The 22,503-nt window shown below is 32.8% G+C and overlaps 1 protein-coding gene across 1 annotated transcript; it reads right to left on the reverse strand.

Annotated features, from left to right (window-relative positions):
- Positions 1 to 5,733: 5,733 nt before the first annotated feature.
- LOC108909511 (probable basic-leucine zipper transcription factor Q) lies at positions 5,734 to 21,914 on the reverse strand. Its single transcript, XM_018713878.1, has 2 exons — positions 21,831 to 21,914; positions 5,734 to 7,838 (listed from the first exon to the last, which is right to left on the reverse strand). The coding sequence occupies exons 1-2, from the start codon at positions 21,912 to 21,914 to the stop codon at positions 6,051 to 6,053; spliced, it is 1,872 nt and encodes a 623-aa protein (XP_018569394.1). The 3' UTR covers positions 5,734 to 6,050.
- Between the last annotated feature and the right edge of the window lie 589 nt (positions 21,915 to 22,503).

The following is a 22,503-nucleotide window of genomic DNA, read 5'->3' on the forward strand; positions in this document are numbered from 1 at the left end:
CTTCGGTATTCCGATATGTTAATACCATCGTTAACAGAGGGCAGTACAACGCGTAACAAAGAAAACTTTTTACAGTATCTAGTAGATACCTCTGTTTGTAAATCTAGTGACCTTGTTTCCCCTACTGATAAGTTATTCAAATGGAGAATAGTGCTCAGCTGCATTTAAAGTTCATTCAGTTGTTATTTAAGTATACTTTTTAAAAATGACTTAAAAATCCCAAGAAATAAAGCAAAATTCCCTATTTCCCCAATTCCAAAAAAATCTGTAGATCTGGCATCACTCTTTCTAGGGCTGCGCCTCACCTTAGACAAATTGTGCTGCCCTCTGTTAACGGATTGTATTAACATATCGGAATACGAAGTCGGAATTGTATAAGTAGTGACATATATTACAGAAAGGGCAAACGATGAAAACAAAGATGACCACCGGTCGCTGAATTACAAGTGGAAGTGGATCTTATTTGTGGAAGGGCGAAACAGGCGGTGACTATGAGACGCCTTCATTATAGCCATCTTTCTCTATCGCATGGATTTCGCTCTCACGTAACGTACAAACTTTTACATCTTTTATCTTTAGACGATTTAAAGAAAATAAAAAATTATTCCCAGGCATTTAACCTCCAGTTTTTTTAAGTATAATCGGGACACTGTGTATTCTAAGTTAAACTCTGGGTCTATCGTCCTCTGTTTTCATAGTTTACAGGAAAAAACTCGTGTTTTAGTTATAAGACATTTCGCAAAATATTCTGTATTAACTTTCAAAATGCTCACTTACTCTGACTGCTGGGTAGCAACATCTTTGAGATGCTTCTGAAATTTTTCCTTTATTTCGTATAATTTTTGCATCCACATTTTCATGTCGTTCTCTATTTGTAATTTCAACTCGGCTTGCAGTTCCACATAATTGTTATAATTGTTTAGTGTTAGCTGGTTAATTCTCTGAAAATGAAAGGTCGTATGTTTAGAACAGGAATTTATCTAGAAGGCAGCGGTATTCAGGCAAGCTTTTCACTAGGTATGTATGCTACAGTTTTCCAGGCCGAGGTTTTTGCTATCTTGATGGTAGCAAGCAAGGAGGATGTAAGGAATTGTGCAGAGGAGATTTTTATCTGCTCCGACAGTTAGGCCGTGCTCAGAACGGTTAGCTCCCCGAGGACTAGGTCTGCCCTTGTCCAGGAATGTGGAGACGCTCTAGAGCCATTGGCCAGACGAAGAGAGGTAGAGTTGGTTTGGGTCCCAGGCCATATGGGTTTCCCTGGTAACGAGAGGGCTGATCAAGCTCGTCTCGGGTCCAGGGGACCTGGACAGGGACCTGAACCAATCTTAGGTATCACACGAGGCGGCATCAATAGGACCCTCAATAAATGGACCTATCAAACTTTAGGTCAGAATTGGAGGAGAAATAGAGGATAGCAAATCCAAGACGAGATGGCTGCTGAGCCTTAGTCGAAGAGCCCTAAACCAAATGGTGGGATTCTGACAGGTCACAGCAGACTTAGGAGGTATTTAAGTTTAATAGGAATTGAGGAGGACCCTCTATGCCCGAAATGTGGAGATCCCTGTCCACCTTCTGGGACATTGTGCAGCCTTTGGGAGAATAAGACATAAAGTCTTTGGTGCTGAAGAGCTACAAGGGGTTGAGGTGAGAGACCTTCCAGTACCTAATAGTTAAATTTAAATCATATTAGAAAAAGAGTCAACTCTAAATTGATTTTATATTCTCAGAATAGAGTCAAAATTCGCTCAATTGATAGTTTTTTGATTTGAGTAAAACTTACTCATTTCTGATGCAATAGTTTCACTTAGTTGTACTCATACTAATAGAGTGAAAATTTCACTCACTCAATTGATACATTATTGAGTGAAATTTGAGTGAAATTCTTTCCAGTGGAGTAAAGTGCATTTTCAATATAAATTATATTCAATTCTGCTATAGTTGTATAAATTTCTAATTACATATAGATATATTTTTTGGCCTGTAGCAAATGCAGGAAACATTATTCGTCTGAAACCTGGTGCTTCATTGAAAAAATAAAATAAAAGCATTTACTTGATTTTATGTATTGTTTTCTCACCAAAATTTCCTTTTCGAAAAATTCCTCCACTTCAAAGGGTAGCTTGTAGGAAATATTCGTCAATTTTTCATACGTTTCCCTTAACATCGACTTTAATTCGTCACCTCGCTTTTTTTCTATTCCAACCAAGGCGTCATAAAACTCATCCACATTGGCTTTTCTAGTCTCATTATAGTCTAAGACCTTTTTGCTAATATTCTGGAAATAATTCGGTTCAACTGCGTCAAACTCCTAAAAATAAAATTTATTCAGTTCCGATTTTCTTAACCGGTTATTTATTTTTTCCCTGACGTGATCTCTCATATGTTGGATGAGATATATGAAGTAATCGGTGTCGTCTCTTATCCGCTTCAGTTTTGATTTTGCTTTGTTAGATCTGTCTAAAATTTCTTTTTCTATTTCGATGTTTATTTCTTTCTTTCTTAAACATATTTCTTCTAGCACTGCACTGTGGGCTTTTTTCCTTTTCTCGTTCAATTTTTCGATAACATGGGAGGGGTGTGACTCAGACACTACAAATTGGATCTTTGAATAGACGTGTCTTCTTCATATTTAAATTCTTACCAAAATTAGAAGGTAGAGACCTTATGTCGAAGTGATCTTCCATTTTGGAGAAGATTTGAATATAATGATTTGCGAATCTGTCAAATATGTCAAGGTTAAATACGAACAGAATCTAGATATCTTGAAAAACGGATAAATAGAAATTTTCAGAGGAAAACAGATTTTAGAAACGTTAACAATTTTTTGAAGTGCGCCATATACAGGGTGTTACAAATTAGTGGTCAAGCAGTTAACCATATATTCTTTGGACTAAAATAGTGCGACTTTTCTTATGAAACTTTTCATTTTGGAACCCCATTTTCAAAATACACCCTGTATTAATTATATATAAATTAAAATTTAAAAAATTAATTTTTATCGATGACTCCGGTGATTGTAGAGAATTTAGCATATAGTATTTTGATCGTATATCGGCACACTTTTTGTATAATTTTGGTTTAAAATATCAAAGCGTGAACGGAGGGGAGGGGGGTTGCAGTACCCATGAACCACCTAATTTTTTTTTGAGTACGCCTATGCTTTCCGAATATTTTTTTTTTAGATAGAGCGGCGTTTTATTCTATTTTTTCCACTCTCGTAAGATTTTTATTTGGGGCCTCGTTTACTAGATATTGTAACTTTTTTGGATACGCGATATCAATTTAGTCGACGTTTGACTTTAATTTTTGGGATTTTATAAAAAATTTATATGGTACCAATACTAAACAACAGTTAAAGAAACGAATTGTACGAGGTAAAGAGCACATTAGGCTGAAACCACATATTTTGATTTGGGGCTTACTGATGATGATCATTTCCATGTTATTCAGTAAACTGAAATAAATAACGACTCAAATCTTTAATACAACAAAAATAATGTTTAACTTCGACTAAATCGATATCGCGTATCCAAAAAAGTTACAGTATCTCGTAAACGAGGACCCAAATCAAAATCTTGCAAGTTTGAAAAAATAAAATGGAATTCTGCTTTATCTAAAAAAAAATATTTGGAAAGCATAGGCACACTCAAAAAAATAATGTTCCTTGTGTGGTCCAGAGATATGCAATTAAGTTGATTTTATTTTTTTCTCCAAAAATTAATCAAGATACGAAAAACATTCAACAGATAAAAAAGTTGTATTTTTAGTTGCTTAACCCAAAAAAATATAAAAATTACAAAAAGTCAGTGGTGTACATTTTTTTTGTCAAAAATATTCGTTAAGGTACCGCTGGAGACGCCACTGGACTTAACAAATCTAATCAAGTTAAGGTTAAATTAGCTCCTTAACACTACGAGTAACACTGTCAAATTACAATAAAATTGGGTACAGGGTATTTAAGATATTTACGAAATAGTAATTTTTTTATAAAAGTTTAACACCCTGTATCTTGAAAACGAAGCAACTGCAAACCAATGTTTATACGAACTTTTTGTCTTAAAAATCACTCAAATAATCGTCTGTTGAATTTATTGTACATACTTAATTATCACCCTGTATATAATAATATTTGTTGTAAATATAAGACAAAGTGATTCAGCAAGAGACATCCTTATAAGACATTTGTCATTTCAGATAAATTTCATATTAGATTATATCGGAAGTACTCTTTTTACGTAGTAAACGTTGATTGAAATACTTTAGTCAACAGAGTAAATTTACTAAAAATTGTAGATTTTTTTATTATACAGGGTGTGCCATTTAACACTCCCGCTGCCAATATCTCCGAAATGAAGAAATTTATTTTATTTCCTGATACTGGGGTTGTTAGGTCCCTCGAATGGCTTCAAATTGCAGTTAGAATTGTTAGTTCAAATCTTTATGTATAGATGGCGTGGCGATGGCGTGACTAAAAAATGTTTTGATTCCTGGAACATTGAGATGCGGTTCACCTGAAAGGTCGTTAAATTTTGAGTAATTTTTGTAATATAAAGTTTTTTCCAATATTTACTTGTTTTCGAGATATGTCGACTTCAATATGCAAATGTAGGTATGACGTAACAGGAAAATCTATTATTTTATTTAAATCACATTAAGACAAAATATTCTTTTAAAATATTGGGTCCCTCGAATAGCTTCAAATTGCAATTATTAGTTCAAATCTTTCTATATAGATGGCGTGGCGATACTACACACTTTCAGTGTGATTTAGATAAAATAAATGATTTTCCAGTTATATCATATATTGCATATTGAAGTCAACCTGTCTCGAAAACAAGTACATATTGGGAAAAACTTTATACTACAAAAATTACTCAAAATTTAACAATCTTTCAGATGGGCCGCATTTCTACATTTCAGGAATCAAACAATTTTTTAGTATCGCCACGCCATCTATACAAGAAAGATCTGAACTAACAATTCTAACTGCAATTTAAAGCTATTCGAGAGACCTAACAAGCTACGCTAGTGTAGTGGTTGGTGAAATAAGGAGCACTCCAAGAGAAATTGTTACATATTTGAAGTTGTCATATCCCAAAGAATATACAGGCCACTGTTTCTCATGCTCTTCTGTGACACTTTTAGTCGATTATGAGGCAAGCATCACCTCCATAAAAATGGAGGTTGGGAATCTATTTCAGTGACGGAAACGTATGTTGTATATTATTGAGAATAAAATTAAAGTTTCAAATAGCATCGATAGTTGATAAATCCATCGAAAGATTATTCTTTCATCACAACTAGAGCTTTAAAACAAAATCTGGTTTTAAGAGATTAGCTTGTCTTCACGTTTGGAATACACAGCTATTTGTAATTTTCTAACAAAGAAAATTATGGTAATTTATTAGTTTGAATTTTAAAATTTGTTCAATTTGATATAAATAAATTTGCAACTGTTATATTATTGAAACAATGTATGAACATATTTTGTTCTAGTTAACTAGTGTTCTTTTGACACCTAGGAAACAATTAAAGTGTCAACATTTGTTAACAAATTTTCGAAAAATTGTAGTAAATTTGTATTTTCCAACTCAAATGAAATCAAAGTATTTTTAGGTTAATGTTCAGATAAAATAGATATATACTATTTTTGTAGATATATTTTTTATTATTAATCTAGTAGTAGATGAAATTACAGATTTTTGTAAATAAATAGGCAAGAGAATAAAAACATTCTTTAATAAATAAATAAATAGAAAACACAACAAAAATAAATAAAACAATCAAAGGATGAAAATCAGTGGATTATTGCTAGTTGTTTTAATTTCTGTGTTCATAATAGTGATTTTTGCTTAACGTATGCATAGTCTTATACTTTTTCATTTATACTATTTCAGAAGAGGAAACTAGTAATATTAAATCCTAAGGATACAGTCGAAACGTGGCTTTACTTCCATTACTAAAAAAAATTACTAAAATGTAAAAACGCCTGAATTTTATGCTTATTGATCTCTATGTGAGCAGTTAAACAGCAAATTTTACGAATTATTTCAGTTCTTTTTCCTATTTGACATTAACCTGTCTCCAAATTCCGCATTCTCCTCTTCCGAAGAAACGTTTTCTTCTTCCTGCGAATAATCTTCATATTCCCCCCGATCTTTGTCATTCTCCGCGTAGTTTTCGTTGTTCTCTTCATTAGAATCGTCCTCCTCAAACTCACCATTATCCTTAGAACCACCCGACTTCTGATCTAAAGTTATCTGCATCAAATTGCTGTTGACCTTCCCTGCGGCTTGCAGATGGGCCAGGCGTTCAGCAGCCTCTTTATTCGGCAAGGAGGAGAAATAACTAGAACTCATTAAATCTTCTTTAATTTTTTCCTCTGGTTCTGTTTTCTCCACTGCGCTGGGTTTGGCGTCTGGTTCGACGTCATTCTCTTCAACGTCAGACCTGGTGTTGAAATAGTTCTGGATTAACTGAGCTTGCGCTAAAGGGTCAATGGAGTTTCTAGATTCCATAGAAGGTACGTTCGAGTCTAAACTATAAGCTGCTGTTACCAAGGAAGAGAGCTGTTCCTTACTCAAACCTTTCTGGCTCTTTTGATGCGCCTGCTCGTCGTAGTTGAAGGAGTGGAATTCGGGCTCGAAACCTACTTTATCCAAAGCCACATTAGTGTTGTCTGCAGGTCTTAAGTGTTGTGCGAAGTTCTTCTGATCAGCTGGTCTCAAGTGTTGTTCGAAATTTTGCTGGTCCGCTTGGAAGAGTTGTTGCGAGAGCAGTGCTTGATAGTTCGGCACTTGTTGCGCCTTCTGAGGTTGGTAGAAGCTTTGCTGGGTCTCCTCGATCTTTACCTGAGGTTGTTGGGGATATGCTGCTCCTATTAGCTTGTACAGCTCAGGATTCGGTTGGCTGCCGATGTATATGTCGCCTTGAGGGTTTTTTTGAGCGGGTAAGTTTAAAGTTTGAGGCAAATTGACGGGGTCTGTTGTGTAGTAGACTTGCTGTGGGTGGATTTCTACTTGTTTCTGAAGACTGTGAAGGAATTGCTCTTGTTGAAGTTGCTTCTGTTTTTGCTGTTGCAGCGACTGTTGTATTTGTTGCTGCAGCGATTGTTGCATCTGCTGCTGTTGTTGCTGTTGTAATGACTGTTGTATTTGCTGTTGCTGCTGCAGCTGTTGTTGGTAAAGGTGTTGGGGAAGTATCTGCTGTTGCTGAATTAACTGGTGCTGACCTCTGTACAATTTACTTTTCGTGGGAGGTTCAGGCTGTTCAGTCACTTGGTACTGATGCTTCTGTTCCAAGTGCTGGTATGTAGGTTTGTGTTGGTACTTAACCTCTTCGACTACTATAGGCTTGTCTCTCAAGCTTAAATTGGGCGCTGGGATCGTGTGTATAGGCCCTTTTTCTCCTACTTGTTTAATAGGGTTTGTATGGGTGGTAGGAATATTGTTAGTCTGTATGTGATAGTCTAGTTCTTGAGAAGTTATACTGGGTGCTGCCAAAAACGGTTTCTCTTGTGGTGGTATGTAAGGTTTCTCTTGCGGTAGCTTGATGTTATTGGCTTGCGTATTCTTCCAGAAATTCCTTACGGGGAGCGATACGGCACGTGGAGGAGCTTGTGGCACTCCTATGGGTACCTTATGGGAGGGCGGCATATGGACGGGAATGGGTCTGGACCTTATAGGACCTCTTGGTGGGTGTTGCGTCTGCTGGTACCATTTTTTCGCGAATTGCTTCGAGGGTGGTATTCGAGATGGGTGGGGTGGTCCACGCATTTTGTGTCTTGGGTACTCTGCTCTAAGTAGGGTGCATGACGACAGCAGTATAAGGAGGATGATCTGAAATACATATATATCAATAAGTACGATGTTTCTGAGCCTGAAGGCAAAAAAGAATGATATGTATACAAAGTGTATTTTTAATTGGCGTCAGTTTTTTAAGGTAATAGAATGTCTCATGTCTACGCCGCCACCGCACAACTCCCGAATTCTGATATACAGGGTGTATCATCATTAATATTAGCTGCTTTTGAGCGCTAATTCAATTTTTATTCATATGACAGTGGCGGAGATTTTAGGATTGCCCCTAATTTTTACAACTCTGGGAAAATTGGCATATTGAAAGCAATTTTAACCCGCCAATGTTATCTACAAAAAACAGGTATCCATCATCAAAAACTCTAACGCAAACCGTTTTCAAGATAAATTGAGTTTTATGACGGAAAACATGAAAGAAAGCGGCAACATGTCAAAAAACTGAACTTTTTTTGCCACTCTATACCTAAGAATTTTTTGCTTCTAGTACAGGCTATTAATTATTACCCACACTGTATTTATTTTTTTTATTTTTAAGTCTGTGATTATTTTTTTAAGTAGTGTGTTTAGTACATTTGACATTGATCTAGTTTAAGTGAAATAAAAAAAAAATACTCCCTAAAACAATTTATTCAAAGCATGGGATTTAATTAATATAAATTGTAACTGTCCAAAGCTTAAATGAATAAAATATCTCGAAGTATGGATCATTATTATATATTTTCGGAAAAAAGTTTCTATAAAAAGGTACATTTATTTTTTGTGTACTATCTATACTGAAAATATTGAAAGACAAATTAGAACCACCCTGTGTATACAGCCAAATTTTACAAAAACGAATAAAATACAGGGCGATTCCCAAACGGTAACCAAAAATGAAATCTACTGAGGGTTGTTTTCGCTGTACAGCAAAAATAAAACGCTCTCTCAAAGGTACAAATAAACTATTTTTATTGAAAAACTAAGCTTGTGAAAAAGACGTGTTGACGGGGCGAGTATTAGTTGGAGAGTCCCTGTGTGTGGAGTCGGTCGTAGGTATATCAGTAAGTATCTGGTCACCGGCGTCAGTCCGCCATAGACCCTTCCTGGAACGCTGGTGCGTCCGGCGGCGTCCTGCTGGCGGTCTTGACGTAATGCTTAAAAATGGGTCACTTGCGGCATGTGCACCTACACTACTATTCTTTGGTGAATTTTAAGGGGAGTGTTTTCTATAAAATTTTTATCTAGGACGCTTCGTTAAAAAGATACAGGATGTTAAGCAAAAAAATATTTTGAATTTTTTTATAAATAATTTAAAAATTTGTTAGTGAAATAATTGTCCAAAATCTGGGGCCTTTTTCTAAAATTTAGATGTTCCAGTGGCGGAGATATAGGGTGTCGGTGGCATATTTTTCTAAATAAAATAGTACGCCACTGCTTTACGGTGACAATCATATTTTTGGAATCGTCTTTCAATTTTCTACAAATTACCACTCTCTTATGTGTTTCGAAGATAGCCTGATTTTCGAGTAAAACTTAAAAAACCAACTGAAAACACTTTTACATAAATAACACTATAAACACTAATCATTCGGTTATTTAACCGAATAAAGAAATTAATAACATTAGTCATAATTTTAATGATTTTATTTGAGTAAATGCTCAAAAATACCTCTATTTCCACGAACACAGGCGCGACATCTTTTTAGTAACGAAAATGTAATTTGTTCGAAATTTATTGCTGCTTGAATCTGATGAAAAGCATTATTTATTCTTTCTTCTAACTGCTCAGGTGTATTCATTTGTTCACTGTATACCAGCCGTGTAACAGCACCCCATAAAAAGAAATCCAGAGGGTTGAGGTCCGGTGTTTTCAATTATTATTTTAAGTTTTCCTCGAAAATCAGACTTTTTTCGAAAAACATAAGAGAGTAGTAATTTGTAGAAGATTGAAAGACGAATCCGAAAATATCAATATTGTTACCGTAAAACAGTGTCGTACTATTTTATTTAAAAAAATTTACCACCGATACTCTGTATCTCCGCCATTGAAGCATCTAAATATTAGGAAAAGGTCTCAGATTTTGGACAATGTTTACATAAATACCTGTACCCAATTTTAAATTATTTCACTTACTAGTATTTAAATTATTAAAAAAAATCCTAGATAAAAACTTTATAGAAAAGACCCCTTAAATAAAATTTACCAAAGAATGCGAGGATTCATTTTTGGTCACTGTTTGTGAATCACCCTGTATATGATTACTTATGATGGTTCCGTTTAATTTTCTATTGTAAAGTAACTAGCTTTTACTAACGCTAATCAAAATAATTAAATGTAATATAATAATTCTAATAAATGGAATTCTAATGAATGGAAATCTTTTTTATTTACCAGTATGTTTCAACAGCAGATTTAATTACTTAAATGTATTTTTTTGCAACTAACATTATTTGTAATAACCTATGTAGGTACCTATCTTAAAGTAAACAGGTATGTCATGTACTACTGACATTAATATCTGCACAAATTACTTTTTGTAGCAAATGCTGTATGTTTGCTACAAATTACCGTTCTGTATATTTGTTTATATAATTCGTTCAATTACATTTCAGTGTGCAGTTAAACCATTATTAAAAAAAATATTCTTATAGGGTATTAAGTTGTGTAGTTTAGAGTAAGACGTATTAATAAAGCATGTCTCTTTATCTTTCTGTAACTATTATCGACGTATAAAAATATCAATATGGTTAGTCAAACCGTTATTATTTATTTATAGAACGTGTTACAAAGAAAGTTTAATTTGTATTAGTGTGCCAAATTGTTAGAATTGTTGTCAGTTACAGAAACGAAACAGGATAGCTGTTTATGGAATTATGCCATTTATAATTCAAATTGACATAATGAGAAATATTTATATTCTATCAAAGAATTTTCTAAAGTAAATAACAGATTTTGCGATTTTTTTGACGTTATTCTGAGAAGTTTTCAAATTTCGAGGGTACTGCCAACTGTTATTGAGGTAAATAACACAAACAGCCTTCGGTTAAAGATGCCATCAACATTTCCACTTTTTTTAGTTTGATATCGTATACTTTCTCTTGTGTTCTGAATGTCTCTTTTACTGCTATATGACTCGTCCAGAACTTAAATACAGGGTGATATATTTTCTTCACTTTAATACTTAGGTATTCAGAACAATAACCGTTCAAGATATTGAGATCATTTTTTTAATTATAAATTCAATTGCTAAAAAAGTATATATAACTTTCTGAAAAAGATCCAGTTAGGTTTATTTTTTCTATCTAATCAAATCTGTTTATAACTAAAAACTGGAATAAAATAAAAGAGAACGCAATTTTGTCTACTCTCGAAAACTTTTTATTAGTGTTACAGATTTGTCATTGACAGTAATAGTAATTAAATTTTTTTATACAAAGTGTTAATGATACAATCGAACAAACTTTAATGGTCGATTCTAAGGGGCAAATCAATAAAAGAAGTGCCTATAGACATGTGTCTAGAAATGTTTGAATTTAAAGATACAGGGTGGTAAGATTTAAACAAATATCACACTTAAATATTCCTTAAGATGTTGGTATACAAATTTGTTAACCAGTGGCGGAGATATTGGTAAACATCGTCATTAAGAATCCTAGAATGTCAATGCAAAGAAAAAATATATCTATAATTTTATTTGGAGAAAAAACGAGTGATTTCTCAGTTTCAATTTTTTTATTATAAATCTATGGCATACTTGAATAAATCGAAAATAAGTCCAATATTAGTAGTGTGACAAAAAATATGGGAGTTTTAATATAATTTTAAATACAATGTAATTATGAAAGTCCAAAAAAGTCACTGGTGTAGGAATTTTTAGTTTTATGTGGGATGGTAATCCTCTAAAAAATTAAAAATGACTTCATGAAAGATTACACAGCCCCACAAAAAAAAAGGATCGGATCTGGTATTCAGACCCATGTATTTCCGAGTATTTTTTCCGCTGAATCCGAATCTGCCTTCAGATTTGGCCCAACGGGTCTGAATTTTCTGGAAAATTAAAAAAAAACAGGTCAAAATTCACAAAAAAACGTCATTTACGATCGACGAAAGTTATAAAAAATCAAATTATTCTACCAGCTCACTAGACGTATGATTTGTCACTCGTTTAATTCCAATTTATCATCATAGACTCAGACAAGCTAGTCCAATTTAATTCAAAAACAGAAAATAGATCAAAATGCGTTTTCATGACATAATTCGTGTTGCAGAGTTATGGATTCATTTTTTTATCCACCCACCCATTTATGAATTCATACATCTTTCTATCCAGTCGTTCAGGTATGAATACGCATATTTATTCATCCACCTGTACCACCTATAAAACCCACCCATCCACCCATCTATTCATCTACTTTTTATGCTGAGAGATGAGATAACAGGGTGGATAAAAAGATGGATGCAGAACTCTGCAACACGAATTATGCCATGAAAATGACGTTTTAAGCATTTTGATCTATTTTCTGTTTTTGAATTAAATTGGACCAGCTTGTCTGAGTCTATGATGATAAATTGGGATTAAATTAGTGAAAAATCATACGTCTAGTGAGCTGGTAGAATAATTTGATTTTCTATAACTTTCGTCGATCGTAAATGACGTTTTTTGTGAATTTTGACCTGTTTTTTGAATTTTTCCGAAAACACAGACCCGTTGGGCCAAATCTGAAGGCAGATTCCCGATTCAGCGGAAAAAACTACATGGAAAAATACATAGGTCTGAATACCAGATCCGATCCTTTTTTTTTTGTGAAGCTGTGCTTTTATTAGATTTTTTTATTATTTATTTATTATAAGATTGGAAGATTGTGTTTCTAACAAAAAATCCCTATATTTTTTTTTATGAGACGAACATTTTTCTAGTTATTTTCTATTTATTCCATTGGGTCGCAGGTTTATTTTAAATAAAAATAAAAATAAAAAATGGCTTATTTTTCGAATAAAATGGACCAACCGATATTAATATTCAGTGGCGTCGAAATTCTAGGGTTCTTAATGATAGTCCCCCACTGGATGACGTATTTGTGTAGCAACTCAACAAATTTTGTGCCATAGTTAATTAAGTCATTAGCTCATGTTTGTATTTTTTATAAAAACTTTATCTAAATAATGTTAGAACCTAATGATTTTATTTAGTTTTTTTTTAATCAATGTCGTAAAACTTTAAATATTTATAATATCCCAGTAGTTTCCAAAAAAAAGAACAAGTCGTGCAACTCACATATGTTTAATTTAACAACCATTTGTGGCATTAGATTTTTTTTAATTACTTTCAAGGTTCCGATTTATAAATTTACATGGTAAGTAGGTATACAAAAAGTAAATGAATATTCTGTATGTAATGTATGGCATTTTTTAAAAATCGTATAAAATTTTGTTAATCGGAATTTGGTAATTCAACGTTATTCTATACAACTTGGTATGCATTTTTAATTCTTTAAGGTTCATTGTGCCAGACAAAGCTTAAATTATTCAAAAGTGGAAAATCGTCGGCTTTTTGCAATAATAACTCGGAAAACACGAAATGAATAAAACAATGAAATAACAAAATCATGAAAATGAAATAATTAACTCAGAAAACACGAAATGAATAAAAATCGAAATCAAATAAATGGGAATCTCCCAGTAACTATAACATTATTGAATTTATAAGTACATGGAATTTAAAAATGGATGTAGATCATCGTCATGTTATACTACATTTCAGATAAATAATTGGCACTTAAAAAAATTATATGTGCATACTTTATTTAATAACTGACCTTCAGTTGCTTTTTATTTACTGTTAATGACCTGTACGCGTATAATTGGAGATGTTCCGTATATCTGTAGCGGCGATTACCTTACCTTCATTATAAGGAGTGAATTAAAAATCCAAATAACGTTTCGATGGCATGTAGGTTGCGATGGGAGGTATATACACTCGAAGAAGAAGATGCACAGTCTACGCACTATCCCGCTTAAAAATTGATACCACTCTGACAAGTCATAGTAGAAAACTAAACAAATAGGTCAGTGTTTCAACTTTTATACCTCTTCTTCGAGTCTTCCACGTTCAAATCTTCGTTTACCGCCGAGCCACAGCCTCATCGTCAACAAAAACAATGTTGTTTTCCGAGAAGGGGACAATGGTCCCGAAATTGTAACTGTGGCATTCAGTTTACAAGGGCTGATAAACGTATTAATTAAATGTTATAATGAACAGGTTGTAGCGAATAAAAACAACAGATACGTGCTTAAAAATAACGATTTAAACGATTTTTGAAAAAATGTTGTATTATTTTTTATTAGGTAACATTTCCAGTAGTGATTTTTTCAAATTTAGCGGGTAAAAAGTACCAACATAACAAAAATCGGAATTTCGAAAGTTCAAAAGGGCATTTAGAACATCGGTTAAAAGATATTTTAGTTCGTAGTTAGTTATAGTTAGATTGAAAGTTTAGTTTAGTTTTAGTTTTAGGTCAAAGAATAAATTATTTAACAAAATAATATTTTTCGCCTATATTTACAATTACATACAAATATGTTTTAATATTTTAAAATATTTGCCTAGAAACTTTAAAATTTGTACGATTTGGAAGTCTTTATTATACAAGATGTAACTAAAATGATTGGCCAAATTTTAATGACAGATTCTTCCTCACAAATGAACTTTAAATATATGTAGGTATGTTCGTTTTCGAGATACAGGATGTTCAAATTAATGGAAATATATTTTCTATATTTGAATCGTTCGATTAACTTCTCAGGTTTTTGGGATGCAAACATATCAGGTATGTGTTTTTCTATTAATTGCACAGGCCGACAAAATTTGGCCGACCGAGAAACCAGAATACACTTTTCCGAAGAATTTTGGTGGGCTGAATTCGAATTCGATGTCAAAATTTTTCAATTGGCTCTGGTTTTGGAGATATCCTAACCCAAAAGTGCCAAAATCGCGATTTTTTCTTCAGATTTGAGGTTATGTTACATGGATAGGTAATTTTTTTTGCTAAAATTTGTCCCTACACAATTTCTATGTCTTATATTAAATCAGTTATCGCTCTATACAAGGTGTGGCATAATCTGTAAAAATTAAACTACAGCTTCCTGATATTTGTAATATAAAAGTCTTATACGAAAAAGTTCTATCTTCGCGTTTTTTTTGTATATTAAAGTTCATTTATTCAACGAAAATGAAGTTCGACCCTCTGTTATTTATTAAAGACTTTGGAAATGATTTTATGCGACCGGAGACGCAACCTTATAATTTAAGTCGGTATAATCTAATACTAGTATTTCTAAAAGAAGGTTAGGTTATACATTGTCAAAAAATTTGTGCAGTCAATTGATTTTGTATTTATTATTCACTTAAAGTTAGTGTTAAAAAGTGAAAGATTCCTGACAAAAGTTTTTATTTTGTAATTCCACGATAGCGACAGTGCAATTATTATAAAGAAGTAAATAATAAGAATAGCGTACCGATTACATTAGAAACGAGATTCTTATTTCTTACTTTGCTTAATTTTTTAGTTTGTGCACAAACTAGTTTTACAATGAACCGATAAAATAATGCATTTACTATTTCCAAACGTGTCGTTATGGTGTTAGTGTATGGTGCAGCCGGAGAAAATGCACTCGCGGCGACTAGGTTGTACCGAGAACGATGGCCACAACGTCACCCCCATGTGCAAATACAATCCTATAGTGCGTTCAGCGGCTGCGAGATACGGGAAGTGTTATTCCTCGAGGAGAAGGACATGGTCAGCAAGTGAACCTAATGTTGAAGATGCAGAGTTGGAAAATTTGGGAAAATATTCGCCAAAATTGAGTGCGTCGGTGCCATGCCTGTATCCGCGCTAATCGGGATCAATTTCAACATTTTCTCTAGAAATGGTAAGTTTTATTTCTTTTTGTTCCATATTTTAATGGAGTTTGTTTAGTGCGCGGAGTTGGCAACTATAGATGCTTACGGATGTGGTTTTGTTTGCGAACTCTTGCTCAACAATGCATTTAAGATAGTAATTATTAAAATTAGAAAATATCAGTTTTTTTAAATGTCTATTTTTCTTAGTTTGTCTTTTGCATTGAAAAATTTCCCAAAAATTGAGAAGTATCTTTCTATCTTTCAACGGCGATTTGTTTACGCGACTGGTCTATAGCACGTAACTCATGGTACAGCACACGGACAGGACCCTTCCAGAGAAAATATTTTGATCCATAATTGACCTTTGATTTACGAAAAAAAAACGCAAAAATATAACTTTTTTATATAAGACTTTTCTATTACAAATATCGTTAGGAGACTGTAGTTTAATTTTTATAGATTATACACGCCATACCTTGTATTTTTTATGCTTTGTGCACGTCTTGTTATTTTTTTTTAATTTGTTTATTTGTATTAAAGTAAGGTCAAGAATTTTAGTCATATTTTATGTAGTGCAGTTCATACAATTAGTAATTTTGTAGTATTTTTTAAAAAATATGAGAATATGTCGTTCTTAAAATATGTTTATATATGAAATTTGTAGAAAATTATCCAGACACTAATGAGCTGTTAATTATTTTCTTTAATTCCCTATTGATTTATAATTTTTAATTTCTACTTGAGACACGCAAAATATAATCACTTCCAACAAGTTGGGGATTTGAAAAGAGAAATTCTTAGTCACGCAATGTATCCTTTTCTCAGTGATTTGTATTTTATTTATGGTAAAAATGATATTGACGCTTTATACAAGTTCTTTACGATTTTTAACACACAACTTTTACTTTCCCACATTTAAATATGTTCTAAGTTCAATTATTTCTGAGTCTGTTCTGTTTTGGGAAATGAGAATAACTTAGCCCTAATTAAATTTGAGTTGTCCATATTTAACTATACAGGTTTCGTTTCGAGGACACTGTTATTGCTGTGTACTTCGAGATCACAATTTCCTTTCTAAAGCACACAGCATTTTTTTCCATTTCGTATTACATTTTTTGACGGATGCAGTAACGGAACACTAGCTGGGTTAATATCTTCCTCATAACATACATTTGTAGCGAAGTACTTTCATTATTTCCAACAAATTCGTGTCTTACTTTAGAAATCACTCGCTATGAGAATAATTGATAATAGCCTGTAACTGTAACTTAAAAGTCAACGAAACGTATTTTTATTTAAAATAACGAAAGAGAAATTTCATATGGAAACCAACATAGTATTAGTATCAGTAATATAATCATCCAATCTTTTAACATATCAGGTTATACATACTTCATATACTTAATATAAACTCTTTGTTTACAATAATAAAGTTAGAACAATAAAATTTATAGGGGACGTAACTAAAACTCTAAACTTCCCTGCCATAATTTCAAAATGACTTAATTTCATACAGAGTGGTAGAAATTTAATGCCGAATTTTGTCAACTTTAAACCTTAACCTTTACTTATTTTTTTTAAGGGGAACCCCTGTATATTTTGCGCAACCTGATGAACAATTATTTTCTCTTTCGAATGGTATAATGGTTCCCTATACCTATCTTTTTTTGGTTTTTAAGATATTTACTGTTTTTCGTGCAGTCAACGGATATCGCATAATTTCTTGCGAGGATGGCTGTGAAATTTTTGGTGGAACTTCAAAACAAGCACCTAATCTGTCACCAGTTTATGGTTGTCAATTTAACACATACAGAGAATGTTTATTTGAGTATTATTTATTTCTAAAGAATGGAAAACGTTAACGTTTATTCTAAATTTGTTATTTATTCATGGAGAATGTCACAAGATAATAAATAGGACTTGCAGGGTATTTAATGAGAGATAACCTCATTTACCACCAATGAGTAGACACATTTTACGAAGAATCTTAAGAAATCAATTAGGACATGGTCTAATTTCTGCACATAGAATTTTGCCAAAGCCGATAACTTTAGGTGAAGGTAACATCGTCAATATTTTGGTACATTTTCATGCTTACCCTGAATCGCCAGTTCGTGCTGCGACACCCTGACATATTGACCATAATGAAGAAGATTTCATACTTTTGTTTAATTCAGAAAAATATACCAAAATATACATTTCCTGAAAAAGACAAGTTATTCCCAATAAATTTTTTATGTTTGCTGATATATCTTCTTCGATTTTTCTGGCAATATTTGTTTCGCCGATTCAATATTTTCTGGCGGACTTAATTCTTCCATCTCAAATAATAAATAGTTATTTTTATGGACTTAAATCGGCAATTACTGTGTACCTAAGTTTTTACTTAATAACGCTCGCTTCGTAGCAACTACAGACAACCTGATGAAATTATTATTCATGAAAGAAAAATCATATAATTTTAACAATATAAAATAAATAGCTTTGTTTGCTATTATGATAAAATTAAAATTGATCGGCAGAAAAAGTATGTGTTTAACTTGGCAGTAAAGTAGATTTATTGTCTTCGCTGCTTTAATAGACTCGGCTGCGCCTCGGCATTAAATCTTGTACTTTACTACATAGTTAAACAAATAATTATTATATTAACCAGTAATTTCACTGTTATTAAAACACAATTTGAGACAAAAATATTTCCATAATTACTTGGTTTCTATGAGTACTTAGCTATTAAAATTAATTATTAAAATCTACTATACTACCACTATAATCGTAAAATTAATTTATAGTAAATGTCAACATTTTTACTCATTTCACCAGTTTTAACGATAACTTGAAGCAGTTTTGGAAAAATATTGTTTGATATAAAGTTACAAACTCACTTTTGCATTATCGAATATTTTTTTGCTCACTTTTTATTCACATGCTTCGCAAACTATTTCAGATTTTTCTAATAATGTAGTAAGAATATAAAAAACTGTTTATTTACAAATATTAATAAAAAATGAGAAAGCATAGTGTATCTACTACTTTAGAAAAGTGCTTCACTTTCCAAAACTTCGTTCGTACTACATTTTTGCCCAAAGTAAGGAACTGACTCTTAAATTTATATTTCCACGAATATTTGTTTACCGCAGTCGGTGAAACAAAATAACTTAACATTATCCCCAACTATAGTAAAGAGAAAGGTGATGTATACCATTTCTTCAACTTTTCCCTCAAGGAATTTATACGCTTGACCTTGGACAGGTTTATTCGGACAAGGTCATTCTTCTGCATCCAGTTCATCGATGGCTTACATACCGTCCAACAAAGTAAAGATTTGGGATAAAATGTGCCCGGAAATAAGACGGATGGCCCGCAATAAAGAGATTATATTGACTGAAGTGATTATTACTTGGCGCCAGTACGGTTAAATAGTTGAGGAATGCAGACGAACTGAATTATTCAATATTTTTCATATTTAACCTAGATTTGTACAATAATTAAAAATAATGATTTAAATGTCGCATATTTGATTGGAACGTCTCAGATATCTGTCAAGATTGGTTAATCCCGTAGCAGCACCAAAAATTTCCACACTTTTTCCAGATGTAATTTACAAACGGTCAGTTTAATTTTAGAAAACATAATTTAAAGTCTAATTTAAATCTTAAATTATATTTCAGAATTTATCAACCGTCTTCAGAAAACTATAGTTATGTTTTAGCAAAAGACATAAGTTAGTTGTAAGTTAGAATCGTTTCTTAAACTACACATAAATCCTTCTCTACGCTGTCACTGAACTGCTTCCGAATGCGGCTATCAGTGTTGCCTATTGTTACATTTTTAAACCAATTGTAAAAAACTGACAGAGTCGTAGAAAACGAAATTATAATGGATAATAATTTTTTACAAACATATTTGTGTGGTTTTGCGACAAATATTTAATAATATGATAGATTTGAAATATTCTTTAAAATATTTAAAATTTTTAATAATACCTAAGTATTTACTAAGATACACGTGAATATCTCGTCAGTGAAGTCTCCCATCAAAAAAAGTTATTCAGTTCATTGGGGGGGGGGGGGGGGAGCGGTTGCTGAGCGTGAATTTGACATTCATCTTGAAGGTCAATCGAAGGTCAACTGCATAATTTTAAACGGGATCCTATATTTTTTACCCTAGGAATGGATTCGGTAAAAAATTTACATCCGGATGTGATCTCAACTTTAATCTTACGGTAAAGGTCAAGGTCACAGCAAGTTGAAATGATTCATCACCCTTGAAGCGACCTCGGTATAAACTGTTTGCCCCCAGAGTCGATGGGATTTTTATCAAGTTACTCAATCATAACTTTGAATTTGATATACCTCTACTTTCAAGGTCATTTGAAGGTTGAGAAATCGACCTTGATGACCTCTACAAATATTGTTAATATTCGGTAATATGAATCGGTGATCTAAGATTTAATTTTGAATATCATTCGAAGTTTACTTTGTTTCTTTTTATATCGGTACCTGTATTTCTGAAAGTAGATTCTGGAAAAGCGATAAAATTGAATTGATCTTCAAATGAACATCCTTAACATCTGTAGAGGTCATCAAGGTTGATTTTTTATTTAGTAGAACTCCAAATGACCTTAAAGGACAAGATCAAGGTTAAATCGATGTCATGACTGAGTGCGTTGATGAAAATCCCGTCGACTTTGGGTGCAAACATCTTATTTCGAGGTTACTTCAGGGGTGACAAATCATTTGAACTCGCTGTGACCTTGACTTAGACCACAAGGTCAAAGTTGAGATGACATCCGGATGTAAAATAGAGGGTCCCATTTAAAATTATGAGGTTTACCTTCGATTGACCTTTAGGTTAGGATAAGGTCAAATTCAAGGTCAGCAACCGCTTTCACCCAATGAACTGAACAACTTTCATAGATCGAAATAAATGAAATAAACCCCTGAATTTGGAAAATGATATTAAGAAAACGTAGGGGCAAAAAAAATTGAAATTTGGACCATATATAGCCTCACTGTTTTTTTAAAGAATCCAATATTTACGGAGATAGCACTCCCTTCTTTCTGTTTTGCTTAAAAATACAAAAAAGAAGAGCTTTTGAGACAAATGACCTTCACAGTACTAAAGACAATAGTTCGACTTATCGTCACTAAAAATTTGGATTTTTTTTATCAATTAACAAAAAAATTACGACGAGTTAAATAGAGAGGTATCAATTTTGTAGACAGAAAACCGTGATTTTTTCAACATTTTCATTAATAACTAAACGGATAACGAAACTAACTTAAATTTTAGCACACAATAGAGTAATAGTGAGGCTATGGTCCAAAAATCAAATTTTTTTGCCCCTGCATTTTCTTAATATCGGTTTCCAAACTCAGAGGTCTATTTCATTTATTTCGATAGTAGGTAATTTTTGGACACACGAAATATTCACATCGATAAAAATGGGACACGTGGTATATGAAACAAGAAAGATGAGATTTGACAACAATGCATGACGTAGCTCCTAAATCCGTATGCACTTGCGGCAGCGGAATATGAATACATATTACTAAAAAAAAAAATAATTCGGTTTTCATGACCGAGTTTGAAAAAAGAAACCTATGATGTGTTTCTAAATGCCAAAGTTAGCCTCCGTATAATATGAATCTGATTCAATTTACACCGTTTACATTAACGTTTTATTTTTCCTTTGTGTTTTTTGATAAGAAGTGGACTTTTCAAAGTAAATAACGTAGCATTTGTACCATAAAATCATGCAGAAATAAATGTTAAACTTTAGATTTATTATTCAGGCCGGGTTGTATAATAACCGTTTAAACTTAAGATTAATCCTTAGTTTAAACCAGAGTTTAAATTTCGGATTAAACTAAATATTAGAGAAACGTCTTATAAACAAATTTGGCACACCGGCTTGTCATAAGCCGTAACTTCACTTCAGTAGGTACGTACCAAGATGGTACGTATAAACGTATTAACAAATAACAAATAACAAACGCTGAATCTGTTCTAGCAATACACGCATTGAAACTTTGGAATAAATTGTTAATAAATTCACCCTCACTCCAACACTCCATATATGACTGGGTCTTATTCTAAAATTTCTTGGCTGTCTGGGGGCCTCAAGTATTACTTTGATGATGTCTTCATCCTCATCAGATAATATATCGTCAAACATTTCGAAAACATCTACATCCACTACATTGTTAATTTCCATTTCTATAAGGCTATGCTCTCTTCCTCATTTTATGGTATTTTCTGTACAATTCTAGACAGGTCTATGATAAAATTAGGATCTATAGGCACAGATTAACCCCACCAAAAAAACTGTGCTATATGGGTACAAAATGTTTTCCATAGTGGCGTTTAATTTCAACACGGAGCTTTTGTAGCGGTTAAAGTTTAAATCCTACTCACCAGTTTAAACGCTAGTCAACTAATTAACTAAGCTTATAAAACGTTCAATTTTTCAAGGTCACAATTTAAACGCCAATTTCAAGTTTAAACCTACATTATAAAAACCGGCCTCAGTGTGCCTTAGGAAAGTTGTTCGTGTATGGTTAGATTTCTTCTACAAGAAATTTTCTCCATCACGCAGGTTTATTCCATCAATCTATTGAGACTTTCTTTCAACTAGTACTTACATAGACTTACAACCATATTCTAACGCATCAATTACTGAATGTACAGGATGTACAGAAATTAATGGGCCATACTTAAATGATTGTTTTCTTGACGGAAAATGGACTGTTTCAGACATTCTTACTGACGTCTAAGTTTAGAATGCTATATGAGACTTTATCCTA

Source organism: Anoplophora glabripennis, unplaced genomic scaffold (assembly GCF_000390285.2).
Source record: "Anoplophora glabripennis isolate ALB-LARVAE unplaced genomic scaffold, Agla_2.0 scaffold251, whole genome shotgun sequence".
Lineage (NCBI taxonomy): Eukaryota > Metazoa > Arthropoda > Insecta > Coleoptera > Cerambycidae > Anoplophora > Anoplophora glabripennis.

Coding starts and splice junctions, on each gene's coding strand:
- LOC108909511 (XM_018713878.1), bottom strand. CDS start 21,914: ATGGAAATTAACAATGTAGTGGATGTAGATGTTTTCGAAATGTTTGAC. Junction 7,839..21,830: donor AGGATGAAGACATCATCAAA/GTAATACTTGAG, acceptor TATGTATTTCAG/ATCATCCTCCTTATACTGCT.